Source organism: Piliocolobus tephrosceles, chromosome 4 (assembly GCF_002776525.5).
Source record: "Piliocolobus tephrosceles isolate RC106 chromosome 4, ASM277652v3, whole genome shotgun sequence".
NCBI classification, from domain to species: Eukaryota; Metazoa; Chordata; class Mammalia; order Primates; family Cercopithecidae; genus Piliocolobus; species Piliocolobus tephrosceles.
Genome location: NC_045437.1, coordinates 1,088,282 through 1,114,273, shown reverse-complemented (window position 1 = coordinate 1,114,273; position 25,992 = coordinate 1,088,282). Strand labels below are relative to the sequence as shown.

General features: G+C 55.8%; 1 protein-coding gene and 1 pseudogene across 5 annotated transcripts; one reads left to right on the top strand and one right to left on the bottom strand.

The window, feature by feature from the left end:
• LOC111528330 lies at positions 1 to 3,103 on the bottom strand (annotated as a pseudogene). The gene has a single exon (XR_003306871.2). The product of XR_003306871.2 is annotated as an uncharacterized LOC111528330 (transcript).
• On the top strand, positions 2,865 to 25,121 carry CLPTM1L (CLPTM1 like). 4 transcript variants are annotated; one of them, XM_023195027.2, is made up of 17 exons: positions 2,917 to 3,336; positions 3,579 to 3,679; positions 6,362 to 6,551; positions 8,299 to 8,444; positions 9,291 to 9,369; positions 11,995 to 12,112; positions 12,748 to 12,842; positions 14,728 to 14,812; positions 16,287 to 16,390; positions 17,402 to 17,467; positions 18,400 to 18,450; positions 19,347 to 19,429; positions 20,018 to 20,052; positions 20,994 to 21,049; positions 21,134 to 21,178; positions 22,054 to 22,169; positions 24,423 to 25,017. In XM_023195027.2, exons 1-17 carry the CDS (start codon positions 3,175 to 3,177, stop codon positions 24,505 to 24,507), a joined length of 1,617 nt encoding a protein of 538 aa, XP_023050795.1. In that variant the 5' UTR covers positions 2,917 to 3,174; the 3' UTR covers positions 24,508 to 25,017. The 4 variants fall into 4 exon arrangements, with proteins under 4 accessions (XP_023050792.1, XP_023050791.1, XP_023050795.1 ...); XM_023195026.1 differs by having other exon boundaries at positions 3,175 to 3,336; positions 8,296 to 8,444; positions 24,423 to 25,121; XM_023195024.3 differs by having other exon boundaries at positions 2,865 to 3,336; positions 20,994 to 21,178; positions 24,423 to 25,121.
• The last annotated feature ends 871 nt before the right edge of the window (positions 25,122 to 25,992 follow it).

The following is a 25,992-nucleotide window of genomic DNA, read 5'->3' as shown; positions in this document are numbered from 1 at the left end:
TGTTAGAATGCTCCGAAGAGAGAGAAACCCAGCGTCAATGAATACAGAGAGGCAGGAGATCCAAAACCTTCCTTCCCAGAAAAGCCTGGGTGCGAGGTCCCCGAGCTGAGCTGAGCCTGGGGGCGGGCTCCAGTCTGAGGACACCCCGCAGCCCTCACAGCAGGGATTATCCACATTCAGATACCCTCCTCTTTCCCTCCACCCGCCTCCCAAGGCTGCACAGCAGCTATGGCCTGTAGGGAGAAGTGCGGTTTGCAGGTGCCATTCCTATTTCCTTCGTGTCTGGCCACTGCCCGAGGGCCTCACAAAGGAACCAAATCTCTTGGAGCCTGCATTTCTTGTCATCCTGAGTGGCCATTGGAGTCCTCAATGAATAAGGACAGCAAGGGCCAGCTCTTCATGTGAGCTTTCTAGAACATTCCAGACACTCCATTTACTAACAGGTTCCTTGCTAGAGGGCCCTCAAATGATGGAATTGATAAAAACATTTTAAAACGTTGAATAATTCTCTAACCATAGACGTGGAGCTCAGTGAGTACAAATGCAAGATGTGACTCCCCCAGGCCTAGAAAGAAAGCCTTAGCTTCAGGGACATGGTAACCTTGGCTCTCCACGGGAGTGAGGCCAACAAAGTCAGCAGAACAGGGTCAAGCAGCTCCTGTTGCCCAAGCAGCCACAGCCGCCTGGCCTTCACTGCATCCAGCTGTGCAGTGGCCGAGAGGGTGCTGTGTGGGGACAGCGGGAGGAGAGGCCTTCAAGACCCAGGCCAGCTAAGCCTGGGGAGATAGAAGCAGGCACCACACTGGGGGAGTGTTGAGGGGGACGCAGGAGTTTGAGGAATTCTGCGGGGTACTGAATGGGGTCCTCCTCTGGAGCTTTCTCGAGGGAGTTCTGCAATGATCCACATCCTTTCCAGGGACTTTGCGTCAAGTGCCGTCACATGCTGGCATGGCTGGCTGGCAGCCCAGCCTCTGGCGGTCAGAGTCGGGAGGCGACAGATGCAAGGGTCCCTTTCCTCATGTGGTTTCTCAACAGGGCAGGGGGATGCCCATGAGTGTGCAAATATGTCCAGACCACTGCAGAACTCCGTCTGCTCAACAGGGCAGGGGGATGCCCACCAGTGTGCAAAAGTGTCCAGACCACTGCAGAACCTCGTCTGCTCAGCTAAAGAGGCCCTTCCTCTGTGATCTTTCCCAAGATGGCAAATGTCCTGCACCACCAGCCACCCCTTCCGTTGGCCACTGTGGATGACACTAGGGATGGACACTGACCAAGAAGGTACCAACCTGATTCCAGCTCCTAGAGCTGGCCAGGTACCTGACAGGAAAATGAGACATCTGAGGAACACAGAGATGGGGGTAGGGTGGGAGGGAGAGGGAGATGAAGCCACACCCCAGAGCTCCTCAGTTTGTAGCTCTTTCCCGAGGCCTGGCTAGGTCCCTGCCTTTGGATGCCATGAGACATCCACCCTGGATAGCCTGCCAGTCCCTTTATGTTTGACAGCTGGAGTTGGAATTTGCCTCCCGCAGACCACAGGACTACAGCCTTCATTCACATGTTGCACAGACTGTGGCAGGACCAGCACCCGCTGCCGGTGTGGGATGCCTGGCCCTGTAGGGGCCCCCAAGAGTGGCTGAAGAGCAAGGCGTGATGCCTCTTGGGCCACCCTGCAAACCGTTCACAAGCCTGTTGAGGAGGATGCATTTGATCAGGGTAACTGGAGTCGGCAGAGGGCTTTCCAAGGACAGGTTTGCCAAGAAGCGAGAACAGACTGAAAGGGGAAGGAAGGATAGAGGCACTGGGTGTAGTCAGACACCACTGCCGCGGTAGACGAAAATCGCGCAGTGAGAGGACTCTGTCGGGAGGGTAACTAGGTGCATGAGAGTGAGAGGGGCGAAAAAAGACTCGGATGGCTCCGAAGCTCCTAGCCCAGCTTCCAAGGGTTGGCGGCCCAGGACTGCCCCTGCACTCGGCCTCGGGTGCCTGCTCTGGACAGGCCTCCTTCTCTGGCCTAGTCTTGGCACCAATCATTGTCCCATCCGCCAGTCAGTCAAATCCTGAGTTTTTCCCGGAGCCCAGCACTCTGATGCAATTGTCCCTGCTCCGAAAACCGTCAGCAATCTGTTGGGTCTTCAGCAGCATCCACTCTTTCCAGAAATGTGGAACAAGATTTTCCATTGTGATGCGCTTGTGGTACGCGTGTGGCAGACACAGAAAACGAAACGACCTTCCAGAGAACTGGCCAAAGGGCGGGAGCCGCTCCAGTAGCTGAAGGGCACGGACTGAGCGCTTCTCACGGAGTCGGGGAGGTCGCCGGACCATCCACCGGCTGCCCGAGGGCCTTCCACTGGCCTCCAACGGCCGCCCTCCGAAGGGCCGCTGCTGACCTCGCCGTGCTGGGCACGCCTGGCTTTAGCGGGAAGCTGGGGGTCAGGTTCAAGGCTGTGAGGAGCCACTTCAGCCTGGGAATTTGAATTCTTCCTTCAAAAGCGCCTGTCCCCACAATGGGCTTGTACTGGGGAAAACATCCACACACGGGATGAGGTGCTCAGCTTCTGAGCACTTCGTTTTTCTTCCCTCCAGATTTTGACAGCTGTGGACTAAAAGGGTTGCAGGCCCAGTGCCGGAATTCCCGTACCGCCTTCCACCAGGCTCCCCACACGTCGACACGGCCCCCACTCGGTGGTCTGGCAGGCGTGGTCGGTTGGGGGCGGCGCCCCGGGGACCCCGCAGCCCTACCCTTCCCCGGCGCCCCGCGAACACCCTCTGCGGCCCCAACAGCGGAGCTCCTGGGCCCCTGGGAGGCACGCCCGGAGGGCGGCGCGGGCTGGTGACGTCAAACACGCGCCGCATCCCGGACGCGCGTGCGGGGCGGCGGCCGAGACTCCGCTTCCCAGGGAGCCGCGCGGCGTGTCCACTTCCGGCAGGCGGCAGGGCCCGGAAGCGGCGCGCGGGGCCGGCGAATCCCGGGGCGCCAGGTCGGAGCGGGACCGGAGCATGCGGGGCGGCGGGCAGTCTGCGGCGCGCGGCGCATTCGTTCCCCCGCGGCGGTGGCGGCGGCGCGCGGCGGCTCTCCAGTGAGCGGCGGAGGCCGGAGCGGCGGGCTGGGTGCCGGGCGGGCGGGGCCCGCGGCTGAGAGGCGGGCGGGCCGGGGGCGCCGGGCGCGGGGCAGCCATGTGGAGCGGCCGCAGCTCCTTCACCAGCCTGGTGGTGGGCGTGTTCGTGGTCTACGTGGTGCACACCTGCTGGGTCATGTACGGCATCGTCTACACCCGCCCGTGCTCCGGCGACGCCAACTGCATCCAGCCCTACCTGGCGCGGCGGCCCAAGCTGCAGGTGAGCGTCCGCGAGGCTGGGGGCCGGGGGCCGGGGGCCGGGCGGGTTGGGGTGGGGGCCACTCCTCCAGTCCCCAGACGCCGCCGTCGCGTCTTAGTTCGGAGCTGTGGCCGCGCGAGTCGAGATGGAACCTTTCCTGGTTCCCCAGCGGCCAGGTCTTCCGCCCTCCGACTGGCCGTGGGATGCGTGTGCGTCCTGCCAGGGCCTGGCTGGGCTGACTCTTGACACCCCCACCTTTCCAGCTGAGCGTGTACACCACGACGAGGTCCCACCTGGGTGCTGAGAACAACATCGACCTGGTCTTGAATGTGGAAGACTTTGATGTGGAGTCCAAATTTGAAAGGTATGGTTGTAGGACAAAATGCCAGTGAAAGGGAAAACATTACTTGTGTTCAGATCGTTTAAAAGTTAGCTTTCTGTACCTAACGTGTTTACTTTAGAGGACTAGTCTTACCGAATGTCTCGTAGTAGTAGAATATCGTAAGTGGAGGCCTATGCCTGGCCTGTAAATATTCAACCTGGAAGGTGACAGGTGATGAATGTCGTTTGGGAGGTAGCTCTTAGCAGAGTCTGATGGCAGTGGGATGTCCTGCAGCGGGGAGGCTCCGAAGGAGCAGGGGCCAGGCTTGGTGAACCAGTTGAGAGTGGACAGCTCTGTAGTTTCACTACCTGGCCGACTTGTCTTTTTCTGGTGGAAGTAGTTCGCTTAAGTTACTTGTGAAGGAAAAGGGATGGGGATGGAGGAAGCAATTTTGTAGAAAGTCATGATTAAGTGATATGTGATATTAGAATAGATCTATGTCCAAATATGTAGAGTAACTTAAAAATTGCATCTAACATGTGGCCTAATTTTTTTTAATTGAATAATGTTAACTATGATTTGCTTCTCACAAGTTGACCATTTCCCTTCATGGCGTGGGAGGTATCTGAGGAGAGAATAATGAAAGCTTGAGACTCTTGTTGGACTACATACCCTCGAGGCGGCCAGTCCGTGTAGGTAGCTGGAGGCACTAGCAAGGCGGTTTCTGCCTGGCCTCTTTGGGCCTGTGATCTCAAGCCAGTTGCTGCCCTCTCTCTGCCTCCATGAAATAGAGGCCAGAAGTGCTGGCTTGGTCACCAGTCGGTTGTAGCTGCCCACACCTTTCAAAAATGCTCAGGATTCATCTGCATTGGGTTTAATTTCCCAGACATAAATACTGCCTTTTCCATGCCAGGCCCTGGACCAGTTACCAAGGACAGCTAGTGAGGTTTTCCATTTGACCTGGCACAGTGTCAGCCTGGAGGTAGCGGGGAGAATGAGCATTCTGACACAGCCCCACCTCAAGTGTCTCTGAGTGCACATTCCATCAGAGATACACAGCCCTGCACCCCCCGCCTAAAGAGAGACGCTTAAGATGTCCTGGTGGAGACAGATTCTTTCTTGGGTAGTGAGGAGCCATAGATGCCTTTGTGTCTCTCATTAGAACTTTGGCCGTAAGATTTTTTTTTTTTTTTTTTTTTTTTTTTGAGATGGAGTCTCGCTCTGTTGCCAGGCTGGAGTGCTCACTGCAACCTCTGGCTCCCGGGTTCAAGTGATTCTCATGCCTCAGCCTCCAAAGTAACTGAGACTACAGGTGCCCACCACCACGCCTGGTTAATTTTTGTATTTTTAGTGGAGACAGGGGTTCACCATGTTGGCCAGGCTGGTCTCAAACTCCTGACCTCGTGATCCGCCTGCCTCGGCCTCCCAAAGTGCTGGGATTACAGGCGTGAGCCTCCGCACCTTGCCAACCATAAGATTTTTAAGGAGAGACCGGGCACAGTGACTCACGCCTATAATCCCAGCAGTTTGGGAGACCGAGGCAGGAGGATCATTTGAGCCCAAAGGTTTGAGACCAGCCTAGGCAATGTGACAAAACCCCAGCTCTACAACAATTTTCAAAGTTAGCTGGGCGTGGTGGCACGCACACCTGTAGTCCCAGCTACTCGGGAGACTGAGGCAGGCGGTCCCTTGAGCTCAGGAGGTTGAGGATGCTGTGAGCTATGATTGCACCCCCTGCAGTTTCAGTCTGGTGACAGCGAGACCTCGTCTCAAAAAAAGACTTTTAGGCCGGGTGGGTGGATCACAAAGTCACAAGTTTAAGACCAGCCTGGCCAACATAGTGAAACCCCGTCTCTACTAAAAATACAAAAAATTAGCCGGATGTGGTGGTGTGCGCCTTTAATCCCAGCTACTTGGGAGGCAGAGGCAGGAGAATCGCGTGAACCTGGGAGGCGGAGTTTGCAGTGAGCCGAGATTGCGCCGTTACTCTTCAGCCAGGGTGACAGTGCAAGACTCTGTCTCAAAAAAAAAAAAAAAGACTTTTAAAGAGGAAGAAGAACTCATGTAACCATAAACAGGTGGCATGTGAGGTTTTCCACGGGGCTGTAGTATGGACGTCAGACTCTAGCGTGCAGGTGAAGAGCCAAGCGCCTTGTCCGAGGCCTACAGTTGTAGCAGCTCACCGGACCTTTCCTCAGCTCGCACTGGAGGCCACGCAGTCAGGGCAGACAGGCTTGAAAGTCAGTCCTTTGTGGCTGATCATCTTTTTATCTTTAAAAATGCAACACCCAAACAAACTACCCACATTAAATTTCTGAGACTCCAGTAGCGGGCATGTGGAGCCCTTGCGGCTGCTGCCCTTCGCTTCAGAGTTCTGGGATTCAGTGTGTATGGTCAGCTGGTATCCTGGCCAGGCCCAGAAGCTGCTTTCCCCCTGGCTGCTTCAGCCCTGTAGCCTCAGGCGGGTCATTGACCTCTCAGCCTCCTGAGATGGAGGCAGGAAGTGCGGGCCCTTCTGCTTTCAGCTGTAGGCGCCCACACCTGTGCCGAGTTCTCAGGACACACGCAAACACCCAGGACGCGTAAAGCCTCAGGCAGGCGGGTTTCCTTTTTAGTACTTCTGAGCTGAAATTAGTTTATTGAAACAGCTTTATAAGCATATTTGAATAGTTTCTAGAGACAGAATATAATATGTGTGTAGTGTAAATGGTTCTTCTGTTTCAGGACAGTTAATGTTTCTGTACCAAAGAAAACGAGAAACAATGGGACGCTGTATGCCTACATCTTCCTCCATCACGCTGGGGTCCTGCCGTGGCACGACGGGAAGCAGGTGCACCTGGTCAGTCCTCTGACCACCTACATGGTCCCCAAGCCGGAAGAAATCAACCTGCTCACTGGGGAGTCTGATGCACAGGTGAGGTCTTCGTGGGTCACTGACAGCAGGCTGTGCCGCCCCGTCAGAACGGACGTGTCTGTCTCCACACAGGCAGGCGATGTCTGGGGCTCCAGTGACTTTGTTGGGAGTAAAGCCATTGGAATGTTACTGGCATGCATTTCTGACTTTCAGCTGAGTCATATCCATGAGTTTGCAGACAAGTTTTATCCAAAATTAGGGACAGTTGAAGTGGTCGCTGGCATTCTTTATGCAGAGTCCCTCAGGGAGTGGGCCCTCTCAGCGTCTGGAGGCACCTGCTGCACTTGGTGGGATGGAGCGCTGGTCCTGCAGAGCTGTCCTGCAGCTTCTCACCAGGAGCTGGGCTCATTCTGCGTTCTGTGTAGGACTGGACTATTCCTAGATGTTTATTCTAAGAACATAACTGGAGATGCTGGAAAAGGTAGAGGTACGAGTTGTAGTTTGTACATCTGTAGACAGGTGTATGCACAAATAAAAACTGGAAGTCACTTAAGTGATCATGAACACAGGCCAAGGATAAAGCAAGGGAATTCTGATACCCACCTTTGTGTTGAGTGGAAAGTGAGATAATTTACAAAACAAGGCTGGGCGCCGTGGCTCATGCCTGTCATCCCAGCACTTTGGGAGGCTGAGGTGGGTGGATCACCTGAAGTCAGGAGTTCGAGACTAGTCTAGCTAACATGGCGAACCCCGTCTCTACTAAAAATACAAAATTAGCTGGGCGTGGTGGCATGTGCCTGTAATCCCAGCTACTCGGGAGGCTGAGGCGGGAGAATCATTTGAACCCTTAAGGTGAGATGGCACCACTGCATTCCAGCCTGGGCGACTGAGGGAGACTCTGCCTCAGAAAAAAAATTTACAAAACAAGAAAGATGGCAGCTTTCCAGAAAGAGGCTGTGAAATTGTTCCAAACAGGGAGAAAGAGGGGTGTCTCAGGGTTGATGTGGTTTTGAAAGCCCTGCCAACACCTGCTCCTGCCTCGCCCCAGTTTGCATCTGTGTCTCCTTGGGAACAGCCCGCACCTGCCCCTCTCCATGTCCCCCTCATCTGGGGCCCACATCCCTCCTCATCAGTGTCCTGAAAAGTGGGTGGGGTGATGGGTACGTAGCATGTAGCACAGGGAGCCTCCCTTCCAGGTAGCAAATGTGAGGAGGTGTGAAAAACCAGTTGTAATGTAAATTATTGCTAAACTGTATCTTTAGGTAGGAAATGGGTAAGATCATAGTGTTTCCTAGGATGTATCAGATCTGAAACGAGCTAAGATTTCCCTGTCAGTCAGTGTCCCTTTGAAGTTTAACTTCATTTAAGAGCCGTGCATAGTCCTCAGTGTGTCTCCTGCTTTAGGCAGCCCCACATGCTTAGTTTTAGAAGCCGACTCCCTCTCAGTCTCCTTACAGCCACCGGGCTGTGTGAGCTTTGGACTTGCACAGTCTTCTGCCAAGGTCAGGGGGCTCTCACCCTCTCAGCTTCTGAGAAGTGGGCCCACTTAGTTTGAGAACCCCAAAGAAGGAATTGGTGAGATCCGTGACCACATGTTGCAAAGCAGCACCCCCCGGCTTCCATGTTGGTAAGGACTGGGGGTGTTTGGGAGGAATTGGCAGCTGTGGGGCCACTGTGCCCTCTCTGCTGGGCTCTCCCCCAGTTGTGCCCGTGCATGGCTGTCTGTTCACGGGTTAGGATGCTGACCCTGCTGTTCCAGGCACGGTTTTCTGTCCTAGCATTGGCCTCTGTTTTCCTCACTTAGCAGCAGCTCGAGGCGGAGAAGAAGCCGACGAGCGCCCTGGATGAGCCAGTGTCCCACTGGAGACCGCGGCTGGCGCTGAATGTGATGGCAGACAACTTTGTTTTCGACGGGTCTTCCCTGCCTGCCGATGTGCATCGGTACATGAAGATGTAAGTGGGGCCCCAGAGCCGGAGCGCCGGCGGGAGGGTGCTGGGACCCTGGCTGGCCAGAACCCGCCAGCGGGCCACTCCTGCATCCTGGAGTCCCCTCTGTGGTGAGACACTCGCTGCCTGGGCCCCGCAGCTCTTCCCACTTCCTCGTTGAGGTTGTGCTGCTACCAGAGGGCTGGAAGGGAGAAGAAAGGAATTCAAGCTGGAGCATCCTGCCCTTTGCTCCTGGCTGGCGAAGGCTTCCATGGAGAGAAAATGGAAGGTGCTGACGGGAATGTGTTGCTTTGCTGCCCTTATGATTTTTTAACTTGGCTCATTTAGATTTACTTAAAAGTTAACCTTTAGATTATTACTTTAGTATAACTTGTCATCAGTTAAATACAATTATTGGAATTTACGTGTTTGGCCACCTGAACTCACCCCGTGTCTCCCATGTGTTGGGGATCCCCCCCAACTCCCACACCACAGCTCCATCTCCTAGGTGGCTGCAGGTGACTCGCCCTTCCAAGTGTAGCGGCCACGTCCTGGGATTGCTCCATGTCAGTGCGCAGAGGGCCCTGGGCTCTGCTGTACGGCCTTGTCCCTGCAGTTCCCCCTAGTGGCCGTGGAGGCATTTTCCCACCTGTGGCCATCACTTCGTGGGGAGTGGGTCTCAGAAGCGTGCATATGTTGTCAGGCTCTCTGATTCTGTTTGGGGAGGCTGTGCCCTGGGGTCATTGTGACTGAGAAGCAGCTGAGGGTGGTGCTGGGGGGACTTCTCTGGGGTAAACCCAGTGCCTGAATGTATTGATTCATTGAAAGGGAAAAACCTTGGACTGACTTTGGAAAGTTGTGCTTTAATCCCAGGATCCAGCTGGGGAAGACCGTGCATTACCTGCCCATCCTGTTCATCGACCAGCTCAGCAATCGTGTGAAGGACCTGATGGTGAGTGATGCCTCTGCCCACTGGTTGTGCAGCTGGCGAGACTGATCCCAAGACTGGCCCCGCAGCCCCAGCACCCTAATGGACAGGGCCATTGCTGACATTTAGCACGGAGCTTTTACCTGTGCTGGGAAGCACTGCCTTCGGGCGTGGGAGGCCTGTGACTGGGGGCGGCCCTGGTGGTGCGCTGGGTTTGCTGTTGGCTGGCCGCGGGGTCCTCCTGAGCCTCTGGATTGTTGCTGGTGAAAGGCCCCTGAAAGATTGTTTAGGCAGCGCCTAGAGGGCAGGTGCCTGAGCGCTGTGTGAAACCGCGTCTGCGTGGGAGCTCCTGGTGTGCCATGTAGATTAATTCAGAGTGTCCTGAGCAAACTCCTGCTTTCCCCGCCAGGGCTGGTCCTGCACAGGCGGCCAGAGCAGCGGGTGACAGCCTTCCTCAGCTCCGGGGGTGACCCCTGGCAAGGCGGAAGGCCTGTGCGGGGGGGATGGGGCTGCTCTCTGGGCTCTGGCGCCATGTGGTTACGGGCAGTGACGACGCCTGCTCTCCCAGGGTTGCTTTGAGGGGAGATGAAATGTGGCCACCCTTTGGCCAGTGTCGAGACTCACAGAAGTGGTTAATATTTAATGTCCCTTGCTGCACATGCGGCACTGTGCTAAGCACTCTGTGAACCTTTCTGTGATCGTGCTGGGAGCTGTGGCGTCGTTTCATGGATGAGGTTATTTGGGGTTCAGAGGTGAATACTCAGCTGGGGCCCTGCAGGATCACCGCTCTGCCTTGCCTCCCTGCAAGCTGTCGCTGTCACTCTGGACCACCCAGTAGGAGCCAGGCCGCTTGACTTATGGCTTTCGGCAGCTCTGAGGCGGGCCCTTTCCCCATTTTTGTTGAGGAAACAGTCCTGGGGAAAGCAGGGAGCTTGCCGGGGTGCAGCTGGGAAATTGGGGCGCGGCCACCTGACTGCTTTGATCTCTGCCCAGGCCCTGCTGCCTCCTGCTGACTGTGGCTCTCAGAACCGTCGCTCTGTACAGCTGTTCCCTCAGACCCTTTGTGGTCCCTAACACTGCCTCCTTCACTTCTGGGGTCACTGATTGCTCCTATACAACCTGCGGACTGGGGGCCGGACAGGCAGTGACTGGTGAGCAGGTCTGGTGTTCCAGCCTCTCCCTGAACAGTTTCTCTGTCAGCCCCTGCAATTCCAGTGCCTTTCTCTGTTTGCTGGAGTTTGCTGGTGTGCTGCTGAGAAACCTCAGGACAGCAGGTTCTGCTAAAATGCCCCGTACGGAGTTGTGTGAGCTGTGGCACCAGCCCGTGGTCGCCTCTTGTGAGGCCTCATGCCGCTGACTCCTTGTAGGCATTCAGAAGACGGTGGAAGGGGCAGGCGGCTGCAGAAGACTGCCCTGTGTATGTGTCTGCAGATCTGTCTGTTAGAGGCCCGGGGCAGGCTTTGTGGCACAGCTGTGCCAGTGGTGGCCCGCCCTGCAGTAGTTATGGAGACATGTGCCGACAGCAGCTTCCCCGAATCCCAGCCTCTCATGTGCTGTGTCTCTGTTGCTGTGTCTCACTTGGGGCCAGATTTGAGAGGTGCTGTCTTAAGAGAGGAAGCAGGCAGCTGGGACGCAGCAGGCGCAGGAAGTTGGCACCTTCTGTGGCTGGGCCCAGCACTGCCAGATGGAGCAGGCAGTGACACCCTTCAGACACGCTTGGCAGCTCGAGGGGTGCCTGGAGGCCACCGTCCACGTGCACTGATGCCACTTGGCTGCATGGGGCGCCCTGACAGCTGCTCTCAGGACAGCCTGGCACCTGCTGGTTGTGGCTCTGACTCCACCACACTCTTGACACCAGCAGTGCCTGCCATGGCGGGTCAGGGCGTGAGGCAGGGCAGGTGGATTAGAGCACAGCCCTTGTTGGATGTTCCAGCATGTGGAGGGTGGCGCTCACCGGGTGTGGTCACTGTGCATGTGCTGTAGGGTGTGGGCTTGCCCCTGTGAACCCATTCCTTACCCTCCTACCTTGGTGCCCTGGGACCTGGCCTGCAGCCTGTGTGCATGAGGCCCTGGCGGGCCACGGACTAAGCTTATTGTTCTGAGGCCCACACATCCACCCCACTGCCCGTGCTAGCTCTGCGTTCCAGAAGCCTTCTGTTATCCCCATGGCCACCGCCTGCTCCGTGCTTTAGGCCCTGAGGGCACTTTGCCCATGTGCTGCAGGGCTGTGCGTGTCCCATGGTCCCCAACTCTTAAGACAAACCAGCGCTCTGCAGGCCAAGCTCAGTGCTGTATGCTGCGCCGTGGATTCCTAGCAGATGGGTGGCAAGCATCACCTCCAGGGAACCAGGATTTGTGCACTTGAAATTGAAGGGGCACGTGCAGCAGAACAGCCCAGGCACTGCTAGCACTGCTGAGCTCACAGGGTCCTGGTGGTGGTGGGAACCTCTCTGTGCTGGGACACAGCACGCTGGGGCCTGGGTCCTGTGGTGACAGAAGGAGGGACCTCAGGACGCCTGCTGGGTCCCGTCATGTCTGACCTGGGGCCACACAGGGATGGGAAGGGGGATGGCAGGGTTGACGAGGGCTGCCAAGCAGTTGGTCGCAAGGGTGTGAGGGCAGGACTCTCAGTGTGGCTGTCTTCATCAGGTCATAAACCGCTCCACCACTGAGCTGCCCCTCACCGTGTCCTACGACAAGGTCTCGCTGGGACGGCTGCGCTTCTGGATCCACATGCAGGACGCCGTGTACTCCCTGCAGCAGTTCGGTACGTGCCGCACACGGCTGGCGTCGGGATGAGGCTGCCCTGGAGCCCCCCGGGCGTCTGAGTGCAAATCCTGACACAGGCTGGGGCCTCCATGCCTCCTGCTGCAGATGCTCACACAGATGTTGAATCGGAGGCTCAGCAGCGCCTGCCTCACTTCTCTCCTTGGAGATGACCTGGTTGATTGTCTGGAAATTGGCTTTATTAAGAACATAATATGTGAAATGCCATGATTTTGGTCAAATGAACCTTAACTCTGTTGACGAGATTTATTTATTTATTTTTTTTTTATTTTTGAGACAGTGGAGTGCAGTGGCGCAATCTCTGCTTACTTCGCCCCCCAGATTCAAGCGATTCGCATGCCGCAGTCCCTCCAGTAGCTAGGATTTACAGGCGTGTGCCACCATGCCCGGCTAATTTTTGTATCTTTAGTAGAGATGGAGTTTCACCGTGTTGGCCAGGCTGGTCTCAAACTCCTGACTTCAAGTGATCCACCCACCTGAGACTCCCAAAGTGCTGGGATTACAGGCATGAGCCACTGCGCCCAGCCTAAATTTTTATATTGAAAACTGTATTTGTAATGTTAGGTAAGATTGATATTGCCTGTTTTATGTTGTATGTTTTTTTTTCCTTGGCAGGGTTTTCAGAGAAAGATGCTGATGAGGTGAAAGGAATTTTTGTAGATACCAACTTATACTTCCTGGCACTGACCTTCTTTGTCGCAGCGTTCCATGTGAGTCGTCCGCCAGGAGGGCTTGCCGCAGGCACTGGGGAGGCTCCCTGGGTCCCAGGCCTCCTGCAGGGGCCCTGGACCTGGGGTTTGTGGGCGCCGTCCAGCCCTGTGGCCCTCGAGCGTCTGCTCCCATTGCTCAGCAGCCAGCACTCCTGACACTTGGCGACCATTGCCCCAGTGGGCGAGTTCTCCCAGTTCTGTAAAGGGAGGGACCATTGAGCTCCATCCACAGCCTTGGGGACTTGGGGACTTGAGCTGTGCTATGCTGGCTTTGGGGGCGGTTTTGAAAAGGATCCAGAGTACTCTGAGCAGTGTCCACACCAGTGAGATGAACAGGTGCAGGCATCTTACTCTCCCCTGTCCAGGCCCCGACCCCATGCATGCCCATGCAGAGGTGGGCAGCTTCTGGCAGAAAGTACTTGTACAAATTCTAACACACTGATTTTTAAATGTAAAAAGTTCTGTGTGTATACAGTAGTCCCCCTTTATCCTCATCAGGTGTGTATACAGTAGTCCCCCCCATCCTCATCCGGTGTGTATACAGTAGTCCCCCCCCATCCTCATCCGGTGTGTATACAGCAGTCCCTTATCCTCATCTGGTGTGTATACAGTAGTACCTCATCTTCATCCGGTGTGTATACAGCAGTCCCTTATCCTCATCTGGTGTGTATACAGCAGTCCCTTATCCTCATCTGGTGTGTATACAGTAGTCCCCCCTTATTCTCATCCGGTATGTATACAGTAGCCCCCCCTTATCCTCATCTGGTGTGTATACAGTAGTCTGCCTTATCCAGTGTGTATACAGTAGGCCCCCCTTATCCTCATCTGGTGTGTTTACGGTAGTCTCCCCTTATCCTCAGGAGATATGTTCAAAGACCCTCAGTGGATACCTGAAACCAAAACCTAGAAAGACTGCTTTTTCTTATAAATATATATATTATATAATGCTTATGATAAAGTTCAGTTTATAAATTAAGCACAGTAAGACATTACCAATAATAACTGGTAACAGAAACAGGACAGTACACTGTAATAACGTTACATGGGTGTGGTCTCACTCTCAGAGTATCTCATTGCACTGCTCTGTGGGTAACAGCGAACCATGGGTAAAGCAAGGCCACTGTGCTCTTATTTTCGCCCGTGGAGTTGAGCTGCTAGAGGAGAGCCATCCTTGTGGCTGTTAGGCTGGCCTGTGGTTAGGCTAGAAGGGTGAGGAGGCACCCAGGAGTGGAGCTGGCACTGGTTCTGAGTGCCTGGGAGTTTGGCTGCCCATCAAGCTAAAACTTTCTAAAGCCACATTGGAGAATTAAATGATTTTTATTAAAAGGTCGATGTCTCTAAGGATGAGCTCATGCATGGTTAGGTTTTTTTAAGTTTTTTTTCTTTTGGAGATAGGTCTTACTATGTTGCGCAGGCCGGTCTCAAAACCCTGGGCTTAGGCAGTCCTCCGGCCTTGGCCTTGCCATAGCCAGGACCACAGGCATGGGCCACCACGCCCAGCCCCTGCATTTCTAGCACAGTTGAGAGGTGAGGCTGCCCTGAGTAGGCATAATCCGAGAGCAGAGTACGGACGCCCAGCCAGCCCCACAGTCCAGGGGAATCCAGAGCCTCCAATTGCCTGTGGGCCTTTCCAGCAATTCAAGTCAGAGATAAGTATTATTTCAGAATGGCCCCTGCAAAGCCTGCCTGGGCACTCTAGGTTCTGACAGGACATGGCAGGCCGGGCACATAGAGGTGCGGGTCCTGAGTATAGACATCTGTCCTGATGCGTCCTGAAGCTGAGCACACCTGCAGTCTCATGGTCACACATGAGGCCTCTCTCTCTGTCTCACAGGAGATAGAAACAGCAGGAGATGTGAGTTGCTGTCGTGTGTGTTCTCTCTAGCTTCTCTTTGATTTCCTGGCCTTTAAAAATGACATCAGTTTCTGGAAGAAGAAGAAGAGCATGATCGGCATGTCCACCAAGGCAGGTAGGCGCCCCGAGCATGGCCCTGCTCAGATCCTCTGCCCCAGGGATGCTCACTGGAGCCTGCGGTTGAGGGCTGCCTGCCTCATTGCTGGCTGCAGACACAGCGCCGGGTGTGTGCTTGGCTCTTGAGAAGCCTCTGAGACCAGGTACTGTAAAACCCAGAGAGCCTTTGCAGCAATTGCAGTGGGACCGTCGGAGGCTGCGTGGCTCAGGGCCTCCAGAGGCTGCGCAGTTCAGGGCCTGGCTGCAAACTGTGGCACGTGTGTGTTGTGACTGCCGGAGGCTGCATAGCTCAGGGCCTGGCTGTGGACTCTGGTGTGCATGGGGCTTGGGCCTGGGCTGTGGGGAGTGAGAAGCATGGACCTCTCGAGCCTTCCCGGCTGCTCACAGGCGCTGAGCGGGGCTGGGACCTCACATCCCCTGTCTTAGTTCCCTCGCCCTGTCCTCCCGCGGGTCTTCCTTCCCCAACCAGCGCAGGCCTGGGTATGTGGAGCCTGCCAGGTGATGGCAGTTGAAAGGCCCGTGGTGCTGTGCCCAGCAGCGACAGGGAGTGTGCAGCTGTTAGGTAGGGCGGTCAGGGACCCCTGAGGCCAGGCAGCCCGGGCAGGAGGTGTGCCAAGATCTGGGACCAGTGTTCCTGGCCAGGGGTGCCTGCCGTGGTTAGGGGGCCCAAGTGAGTGAGGGTCCTCCTGACCTTGCAGTGGTGGAGGTTGTCACAGTGGGGTGGGGAGCGGCAGTCTGGACAGGGGCGAGGGGTTGGCGGTGTGAGGACGAGGAGTGGGTGAGTCTTGTTGGTTAGGAGTGAGGAGTGTTCAGCTCCAGTATCAGAGACCCAAACACGTTGTTTTTCTCACATGGAAAAGATGCCCAAGCAGGTGGCCCTGGCTGCCTGGGGGCCCTGCCGTGCTCTGTGGTGGTGCCTCCTAACCCTGATGCCTTTCCCGGCGTCCCGGGTTGGGGCGGCCAGCAGACAGCGCTGTGGCCATGGCCACTGTTTGTCATGTGGCTCCGTGGATCTGCTTCCCCTGCCTGCCCTGGGGGTTTGCGGGAGGAGGAAGACGTGTTGAATAAGCTGGAGTGGTTGTTAAGGTACAGGCTGGGGAGGAAACACGTCCAGACTTGAAAAGCCACGCGCTTATCACAGAACCAGCATAAGACCTGCCTGGAAGCAAAGCTGTGCTGGCTCCGTCATCTGACCTCTGCTCACGTTCCATGCTCGTTTGCAAGTGTGGCTCAGACACGTGTTTGTGGAGCTGGTGTGGGGCCGGCTGTTCAGTTTAGCTGCCTTCAAAACACTTTCCTGGCTGCTGGATACTTCCCTGTTCTTTTTGAACAGGGTGACATGGACTGGGGAGTACCTGAACCTTCTTGGGCGTGGGGGTTGGGATGGGGGACTGGGGGTATGTGTGCAACTTGGGGGCACACAGGCGGGGTCTGCCCTGCACCCCCTCCCAGCCCAACCGTCCTGTCCCCAGTGCTCTGGCGCTGCTTCAGCACCGTAGTCATCTTCCTGTTCCTGCTGGACGAGCAGACGAGCCTGCTGGTGCTGGTCCCGGCAGGCGTTGGAGCCGCCATTGAGGTGAGTTCCAGGCAGTGACCTGAACTGTCTGAGGTCCATGGGCCTCCACGCACTTAGGAAAGGTTTTCAGCCCCAGCATGTGAGACCTTCCGTGGAAGCCTGCATTATTGTTCCTGACAGCCTCAGTGTTCTGGAAGCTGTGGAATGGCAGGCAGTGGCTATAAAGGCTTTGAACAAGTGGAGAGCAGGGAAGTGGGTGTTCTGATGGCATCAGCTCCTGAGGCCCTGTCCACCAAGCAGAGTGTTTTTACGTGTTTGAGAAATCCCACCACACGCAAAGCAGAGGCATAAACCGTGGGGCCTTGAGAGGCTCGTGCTGTGGCTGCAGAGCTGAGCACGGCGGCCAGGTGGGCAGTGACGGAAATCACTGGGTGCCCTGTGGTCCAGCCCTGGTTGTTCTGGAGCTCAGAAATCCAGCCAAGAGGGAGCCTCGTGGGGCAGGGCCAGCTTGAGAGCAAAACTTGAGGGGGATGATGGCCCCCGCAGTTGGTGGCCCATTTGTAGGTGGGGGCCTGCACGGCCGTCATGCCTGTTGAGGAGGAGCTGGATTAGATGGTGCTGGAGCACCACAGGCGGGGCCCTCCATAGGTACGAGTCATGGTGCCACGCCCGGCTCAGGCACCTCTGTGAACAGTGCCTTCCAAGGATGCAGCCAGGTGGTGGCGGCTCTCAGAGAGGGCCTGAAACAGGCTCCATGGCTGCCCAAGTGCCAGGCAGAAGGAGGTGGGGGCTAATTTGGGTGCAGGCAGGGGAGAACCACACTTGCGTGCTGGTTTTGTCGTCTGCTGGTCGGTGGCTGTGCAGCCCACCTGACCAGGTACACCTGCCGGGTGTAGGTTAGAGGCCCAGGTCCGGCCCCCACCGTTCTGCCCTGAGCAGTGGGAGGGACAGGAAGAGGACAGTGGGCTGGGCGGGGCTGTGGGCGGCAGGTCCTACCCGTTACCTCTGGGTCATTCCTTCGGGGTCTTGTGGCCTTGGAAGATTAAAGGAACTTTCCTGATTTCCCCTCAGCTGTGGAAAGTGAAGAAGGCATTGAAGATGACTATTCTTTGGAGAGGTCTGATGCCCAAATTTCAGGTAGGATTTAACTGTAGTGGCTGAACCCCACGCCCTCTCTGAAGAGTGTGGTTTTGCCCCCTGCGTGTAAAGTGGCCATCCGCGGATGAGTCACTGCGGGCCTCTGTCGGGAGCCTCCGTGGTGGAGGCAGCACTGGTTTCTGATCGCAGCCACTTTCTTCGCCTGAGGACTCCCCAGTCATGTACCTAGTTCTGACCCTCTTCAATGCAGATGGCAGCGCTTCTGGGCCTGAGCTGGCCTCTGGGAGAAAGGACGCTGGCTGGCCAGCGGGAGTGCTTCGTTTTGGCACCTTGCCTAGAGCGCGCTCCCGAGGCTGGTGCTGTCTGGGGTCAGTACAGTCCTAGAAATCCCCAAGTGAGCGAGCCCCTGCCTCTTGTGGCTGCCCCAGTGCCTGGGTGCTCATGAGGCCCCTAGGCACATGAGGGCTGGGGCAGAGCTGGTTTTGAATCTCAATGCCCACAGATGGACCTTGATTGAGGCAGGGCCCTCAGCAGTCACGGCTGAGATTTTCCATGCTGTGGGCAGAGGAAGGGCAGGAAGCCCAGCAGATGCAGTGCAGCCACTGTGTTCCAGCCTGGCCCTGTGACTCCTGGCCGGCTGGTTCAGAGCATTGTCGGCTGTGCCTGTGCCCTCTGCAGTGTTCTCACTGTGAAGCCGCAGCACTGAAAACCGAGCCCCCCCAACGAGGAACAGCAATGAGGCTGCACTGTCCCCGCTCAGGCTTGCGGGACCCAGGGCCAGGGTGAGGTGGGAAAGGTCCATGCAGATCCCTGTCCTCTGGGTCCTCTCCTCGGCCGGTAGGGAGCTGAGCACCCTCTGTAGCGAGGCCTGGGTCAGCTCTGCAGCCCTGTGTGACGCCCCTTATCACAGCTCACCTGTGCTCAGATCCTCCCTGAGTCTGTTAACATCCCTGTGTTGAATTTCACAACAGTTTGGCACTTACAGCGAATCTGAGAGGAAGACCGAGGAGTACGATACTCAGGTGAGTCCCATGTGGTTCAGGGCACGTGCACGCCGGGCCCATCCCACACCCTCCACGACGGGGCCCTCGCTGCCATTGCTCAGTGCGGAGTCTCCGTGGAGCACGGGTCAGCCCGCCGTGAGCAGGGATCCAAGAGTGAACACATAAAACCCAGATTTCTTACTGGGAAGGGCGGGGGCTTGCAGAGACGCTCATTCCCGAGTCCTTACAGGCACAGCCTGCCTGTGTCATCGTATAGTAGGGGTATTTTCATCGTTTGTAAGTCACATTTGCCAGGCAGCTGACGCAGGCCTTGGTGTCTGCTGTGGTTGCTGGGAACGCACTTGCTCTCACTAAGGCCATAGCAGCCTTGGCAGCACGGTGGCCTGGAGGATCGGCCCCAGAAGCACAGAGCATCACCTTTCCCCAGTGCTGCTGGGGGAGCTGGAAGTCTCAGTTCAAGTTAAAAGAACATTTCTGCACAGGAATGATTGTGGTTTGGTTTAATGTTCACCAGCTTATATCTAACTTTCATGGAGTTGTAAAGCTGAAATCAATAGATACAGCTGGCAATGTAACTATATTACTTAGTAGACAGTTTTTTCAGGTGTCTTTCTATTATGTTTATTGATCTGTTGTGGATTGGTTGGTTTTGACCAGCCCGAATTGATCTATTATTGTTAACTAGCGCCTGTAGTTACACCCAGGCTGTGGCGTTTACGGTGCCTCCTGGGCTGTGGCGAGTGCAGAAGCCCTACATGCGCCCCTCACACCACCCGCCCCCTTTCAGAGCAGCCCTGCCGCCCTGAGTGCTGTAGCTCGTTCTGTCTGTCCCTGTCGTAGTGAGCTCCATGCAGTGCGTTTACACAGGCCTGGCGTTTGGGCCTCTAACTGGAAGCTCCCTTTGTTCCCTGTAGGCCATGAAGTACTTGTCATACCTGCTGTACCCTCTCTGTGTCGGGGGTGCTGTCTATTCCCTCCTGAATATCAAGTATAAGAGGTAGGAGGCCGCATACGCTTCACCTGCTGCGTCTTTCCCCTGAGAAAGCCATTTGGATGACTGAGCCAGAGCAGAGTGCGGCTGGAGGGCAAGCTAGGGGCCAGGGCACTTGGGCGAGTGCCTGGGAGGGGTCCTGACCCTGTAGCTGCGCACAGTGGGCTCTGGGCCTCAGTGTCCCCCCCGGTAAGGTGTAGCTGAGAGGACTGACTCCGGCCACCAGGCTTCATGGGAAGCTTGGCCCTGAGCTGAGAGGGGACGGAGCCCCCGGCCTCTGCTGCCCAAGCATGGTGCTGGCCCTGAGCCAAGAGGGGTCCTAGAGCCCCCGGCCTCTGCTGCCCGAGCAGGCTGCTGGCCCTGAGCTGAGAGGGGTCCCAGAGGCCCTGGCCTCTGCTGCCTGGGTGGGGGCGCTCAGCGCTGTCTCCAGCTTGAGAACCAGGCTCAGCACTGCTGCTCTTGGCTGCCCAGCTGCAGTGAGAACACCTGGAGGGTTTTTTAGAGAATTTTTAATGAAAGAATTATTTTTCATCAATTTAATACAGATACTAAGCTATGCAAGAAATGGGACTTCTCCTTTTTTTTCCATTTCAGCTGGTACTCCTGGTTAATCAACAGCTTTGTCAATGGTGAGTCCATGTGCTTCCCTACTTCAGTAATAGTATTTACAGCAGGCACCAATTTAATTGTTCTCACCCTGTAACCCAGTGTGGCAGGTGCCTCTGCGGTGTCCAGGGCTCCCCCGAGCCTGTGAGCAGATAAAGCCCCGCGTAGCTTCACAACAGTGACTGGTTCTGAGAAACAGGTCCTTGTACAAGCGACAGGGGGTGCTTACACCAGATGCGGCAGCCACTCCACGCCAGGCTGTGTGGTGCAGCCGCCTGGTATACGTGTGTGTTGCTGATCACAACAGCGTTGTGTGGTACAGGACTGTTGTCTGTTTTCTTCATGAAAACAAGTAAACTTAAGCATTAAAACATCATCATCTACGTCTGGTTCCTTAGAGCAAATGGAAGCACCAGGCTCTCCTGCCGATGCACGGTGGGGACCCCGCAGGGCCCTGTGCTCGGGGCCACATGTCCTGGGAGGCCCGCCCGCCCCCACCTGCCCCAGGTGACACCTTCAGCTGCATGGGCTGCTGTGTCCATCCCCCCGCGCCAGCAGACCAGCCCTGATTGCAGCTTTGTGGTCTCTTTGGGAAGCGGTCCCGTGAGCATTAAGGGCGAGGGTCTGTCTGGTGCAGAGCAGGTGGGTCCCGCACTGCCGTCCTCCCTGGTGGGAGTCCCACCTTTGACCCCTGGGGCAGGGCCCTGTGGGTCGGGAGGCCGTGTCCTCAGCCCCAGGGTGCTCCAGCGCCCTCACTCACTGGACCCCATGGGCAGCAGTTGCACTGATTAATAAATAAAAGAGCTTTGCTCTCCAAAGCTTGATGAACTTACCAGCCAGAAAGTTGCTTCACACAATGACAGACTCTGAAGTTGTCTGGACAGCAGACCTTGTTTTCTGCCCGCTATGCACAGACATGGCAGCCCGGCCCTCCACACCTCGTGAGTGCTGTCTCTTTCTGCAGGGGTCTATGCCTTTGGCTTCCTCTTCATGCTGCCCCAGCTCTTTGTGAACTACAAGGTAAGGTGGTGTGTGCTGCCTGCGGCCCGGCCCCCATCTCCTGTGCTGCCGGCAGCTGACCTGTGCCTGTCTCTCGTGTTTCAGTTGAAGTCAGTGGCACATCTGCCCTGGAAGGCCTTCACCTACAAGGTGAGTGTGACAGTTGGCGGGGAGTCCCTTCTCACTGAGCAGAGCATGAGTGAGGGCGTCTCCAGCCAGCAGCATTACCGGGGCAATCTCTGCCCAGAGTGCATCTGCAGCCGTCCCTTTCACTGAAAAATATTAAGGTGGCTCCTTTAAAAAAAGCGAAGAGCTGTAGAGAACTTCAGACCCCGAAAGACTGGGGTTCTCTCACTTGTCACAGATTTGGTTTTGATTTTTTTTTTTTTAGTTTTTATGTTTCTTGTTAGCACGTGTGTCAAGACACAGACCCCTGTGGCCCAGTAACTGGTGCCTGGGGATAGTGGATTCAGGCCTCCCAGGCAGGAATGGAAGCCCCCATGGGCCGTGGCCATTCCCCGCGGGTAGAGCTGTGGAGGGCCCCTTGGCTCCGTGTGGGATTAGAAGTGCCTCAGCATTGCAGGCGGAGCTGAGTTAATGGGACATGATTTGCACTTTTCTGAAGTCAAGTACAAGCTCCCAGAGGAAAAGGCAATGCTCGGGCAGCTCTCCCCTTGGCTCTGTCTCGGGCAGCTCTCCCCTTGGTTCTGTCTCAGCCAGCTCTGCCCTTGGCTCTCCCCTTGGCTCTGGTTTCAGGCCATTCTCTTTGGGTTCCCCGATGTGAGTGGGAGCCTGGGCGAGACCTGCAGTGTGTCGGGTGCCAGCGGCTGTGGGGAGCCCCTGAGGGAACAGAGCGTCGTGTCTCCACTTGCTGGCTTTCTGCTCTTTTCATTGTTGCTGTGAAGAGTTCCAGTTAGTTAGTTCCAAGTATCTGCCAAAAGCCATTTGCTTGGTTAGGTTACCAGAAACAATAGGATTCCAGTCCCAGCAACTGGGGTTCACCTTCCTCCCGTCTGGCCCTGCAGGCTTTCAACACCTTCATTGATGACGTCTTTGCCTTCATCATCACCATGCCCACGTCTCACCGGCTGGCCTGCTTCCGGGACGACGTGGTGTTCCTGGTCTACCTGTACCAGCGGTGGTGAGTGCGGCTGTGCACGCTCAGCTCCTGGTCCGTCTCAGCGGCGTGGCGCTGCTGCTAAACGGGATGATGGCTTTCACAGCACCCTGCGCCTGTTTGTCCATTTGAGGGCAAAGATAATTTGCGGGTGGTGGTTTTTCCTGTCTTGCCTAAACTTGGGTTCCAGTTGCCCATGAACGACCTGGCAAGAAACTGTTGGAGCTCTGTCTCCTCATTGTGCTGTAGAAATGCTCGTTTCTATGTGAATTATTGATTAGCCACTGAAAGCAAATTTCTCTCCTTAAGCTATTTACTTATTCACAGTCATTGCTGTTGAGCAGGACAGAGACTGTAGCACGACTAATCCATACTTGGCACTAGCCTCGAAGTGTCCAGCTGGCAGTCCTGGGATGCGGGTCTCCAGCGTCAGGAACAGGCTCTGGGCCACTCTTGGGATGTATGTCCCTGCAGGGCAGAATGTCACTGGAGAGCTCGCTCACCTCAACATTGGCCACACCCCTTAAACCAGCCACCCGGGTCTCTGAAGACGACATTGTGTTGACCTCCCGGCTTGGCCTTCAGGTCGAAGGCTGACGGCTAAGGAAAAGGCTTTGTGGAATTTTCTAAACGCAGAGGCTCAGGCCCCACCCCAGCCTCAGAATTTTCTAAACGCAGAGGCTCAGGCCCCGTCCCGGCCTCGGAATTTTCTAAACGCAGAGTCTCAGGCCCCACCCCGGGCCTCCTGCTTCCCTCCAGGGCTGACATCTGCCCTCTCAGTCAGCAAGAGCTCCCTCCAGCTCTGCTGTGCCAGGGTAGGAGCCAGGGATCTGGGGCTCCCCTCAGGAGCGTTATATCCGGATCACTGCAAGCACTGCCCTCACCTCCCGTCCCGGCCCCAGGGCCTTGTCCAGGGGTGGAAGGAGTGTGTGTCACCCCCAAGGCCTGTTGCCAAGTGTCTCAGAGCCTCCTGGCTGTGTCCTTTCTCTGGCCCTCGAGGTCCCTCTTCCCATCTCCCCCCCGCCCCGACCAGGAGGCCACCACTCATACACCGTGGCTGTGACACTTTCCTGCGCCCTCCCCAGGCCATGGCCCCCCTCAAGGCCTGGGGCCATCCGACTAGTGCTGGAGAGAGGTCCTTTTCCCCAGGTCGTCCTGGGGGGTCCTGCCTAGGTCTGGGCTGCCGGCCCTTCGGGAGCGCAGTGCTTCCATCCCCGCCTGTCTCCACACGCGGCCTCGCCAGGTGTTTCAGAGCCTCTGTCCCGGCCAGCGTGAGACTGGCATTGTTCGGCCTGTTTTAACTCTTTATTCAGGTGCAGTTGGCACATCCACACAGTGGCGCGTGGCCGCCCTTGCCTAGCTCTCCAGGCCTGGCCGCCAGCTGCCCACCCACCCCCTTGCTGTCTCGTGCAGCCCCTGCACTGGAGCTCCCACTTGGGTCTCAGCAGGAAGGACCGTTTCCCTGTAAGCAACACTCACACGGGGTTTGGTTCTCATCCCCCGTTCATCATTCTCAGATCCCCCAGTTGGCCTCCTGCCCCCTGCAGAGCATGCGGTTGTCCAAGCCATGGAGCCCCGGATGCTGCTGTGCCTGGCGTGGTTGTCACTCTTCAGGGTCCCATCTCAACCGTGAGCCCTTCAGGTGGCTCCCAAGTCCTCGCAGGTGGCCCAGGGCGTGCCCGAAACCGTGCTATACTCGGGCTCTGTGTGTTTCTGGTTCCAGACCTGCAAAGGGTGTTTGGCCAGGACCACAGGGCCCTTGGTGGGCAGCAGGTCCATTTTTAAGCTGAAACCCTGTACGTCTACTGTTCGTGGCTGTGAGGAGCTGCCCCTCACGCCACAGCTTCCTCATCCATATGTAGGGGTGATGTTGGCAAGGCGTCGGGGGCTCTCAGGATCAAAGGTGGCGGCCGTGTCCTGCCAAGTGTTCACAGCTGAGGAGATGCGCTCCCTGAACATGGCGGTTCCTGTTCTGATCGCTCGGGTCTCCGTGATTCCACAGTTCCCAGAAGGCAGCCAGTGCAGCCTCTGGGTCCTCCGTTTGGCCAGGCTTCCCTTTCCTTGAGAGCAGTGCGCTGGCCTGGCCATGCAGAACAAAACACAACTCAGAAATCCCTCCTCAGCCCTCAGCAGTAAAACTTCTGAGGATTCGACTTTTTAGTTAATTTGCTCACTGTGGCTGCTCACTGGAAAATAAATCAAGGATGCCAAGTCCTCCTCTTAGGAAAATAGCCCCTGCAGTGGGGTTTGCTGACGTGCTCATTTGTGTCGTTGTAGGCTTTATCCTGTGGATAAACGCAGAGTGAACGAGTTCGGGGAGTCCTACGAGGAGAAGGCCACGCGGGCGCCCCACACAGACTGAAGGCTGCCCGGGCTGCCGCTGGCCACGTGCGACTTGAATCGTCCATGAGTATTTTCGGAAGCCTTTGGTGGAATTCCCAGACATTGCATTTTCTGTGTTGCCAAAATCGCTTTGGACATTTCTCAGACATCTCCCAAGTCCCTCACATCAGATTTGGAGCTGGTGGCGCTCACGGTGCCCCCACGTGTGAACGTCTGTCTTGGTCACAGAGCTGGGCGCTGCCAGTCACCTTGAGCTGTGGTGGCTCCCAGCACACGAGTGTCCGGGGCTCAGCCATGTCCTCACACTGGCAGGTGCGGGAGCCCTCACGGGCAAGGGGGCTGTCGGAGTTCCATTTCAGGTGGTTTTCTAAGTGCTCCTTATGTGAATTTCAAACACATACGGAATTCATTCCGCGTGGACTCTGGGATCAAAGGCTCTTTCCTCTTTTGTTTGAGAGTTGGTTGTTTTAAAGCTTAATGTATGTTTCTATTTTAAAATAAATTTTTCTGGCTGTGGCATTTTTCTTGACCTGGTATAATGAAAGTATTTCAGATATTTGAGTTTAACCCTTTTCCAGAAAGTAATACATAATATGGATTTATTTATGCATTAAAAGAGCAAATTTAAAGAGCCCTTCCCAAGCCTTTGAGTCATGAGTGTTCTTACATACTTAGCATCTCGGTTATTTAAGACTAAATTATTGTACAGAGCCATGACCCGTTGGGTCAAGCCTATCTTGCCCTAGGTTGAGACAGAGAGGGAGAAATGGAATAGAAAGATGGGTAGAGAACTGCTGGACTCCGTGTGCGGTCAAGTTTCATGTTTGCTGAAGTTAGTTCTTGTGGGGTTTGTCCTCAGCCCACAGCAGCCTCCACCTCCCATGTTCACGTGATCGATGCTCCTGCCTCAGCCTCCTGCGTAGCTGGGACTACAGGTGTGCGCCACCACATCCAGCTTTTTTGTATTAATATTTTCAGTAGAGATGTGGTTTTGCCATGTTGGCCAGGCTGGTCTCAAACTCCTGAACTCAAGTGATCACTCGCCTTAGCCTTTTGAAGTGCTGGGAGTACAGGCATGAGCCTCCCCACCTGGCCTCTAAATACATAATCTTTTTTTATTCCTGGGCATTTCCTTGCTCTAAGTCTCCTTTGCCAATAACAGCTTTCATCCTCGTGTGTTTCTGGAACAGGCGCCCCTGTTGTGGGCCTGGCTTCCTTGCGGCTGAGGGGCTTCAGGAGCCCTGCTCAGGGCCCCAAGCCTGTTCCATGTGTCTCCACATCAATGGATGAGACACGCCATTCCAGGATGCTCATTCAGGCTGAGAACCAGGCCATCTGCAGTTGGCAGTGAAGTTTCTGTACACTGCTTTCTTTCAGATCGGGTAAGTCTTTTGTAATTCAGGTGTTGTAAACATCACTCAGTTTGAGAGGAATGCACTGAGCTTTCACGTTGTCATCTTTTAGTGTCATCCATTAAAATACGAAGATACCAGATGAGTTGACA

Excerpts from the sequence above, each read along its gene's own strand:
- CLPTM1L (XM_023195023.3), top strand. The coding sequence starts at position 3,175 with ATGTGGAGCGGCCGCAGCTCCTTCACCAGCCTGGTGGTGGGCGTGTTC. Across the intron at positions 19,430-20,017 it reads CTGAATATCAAGTATAAGAG|CTGGTACTCCTGGTTAATCA; the intron begins GTAGGAGGCCGC and ends TTTCCATTTCAG. Across the intron at positions 20,053-20,993 it reads AATCAACAGCTTTGTCAATG|GGGTCTATGCCTTTGGCTTC; the intron begins GTGAGTCCATGT and ends CTCTTTCTGCAG.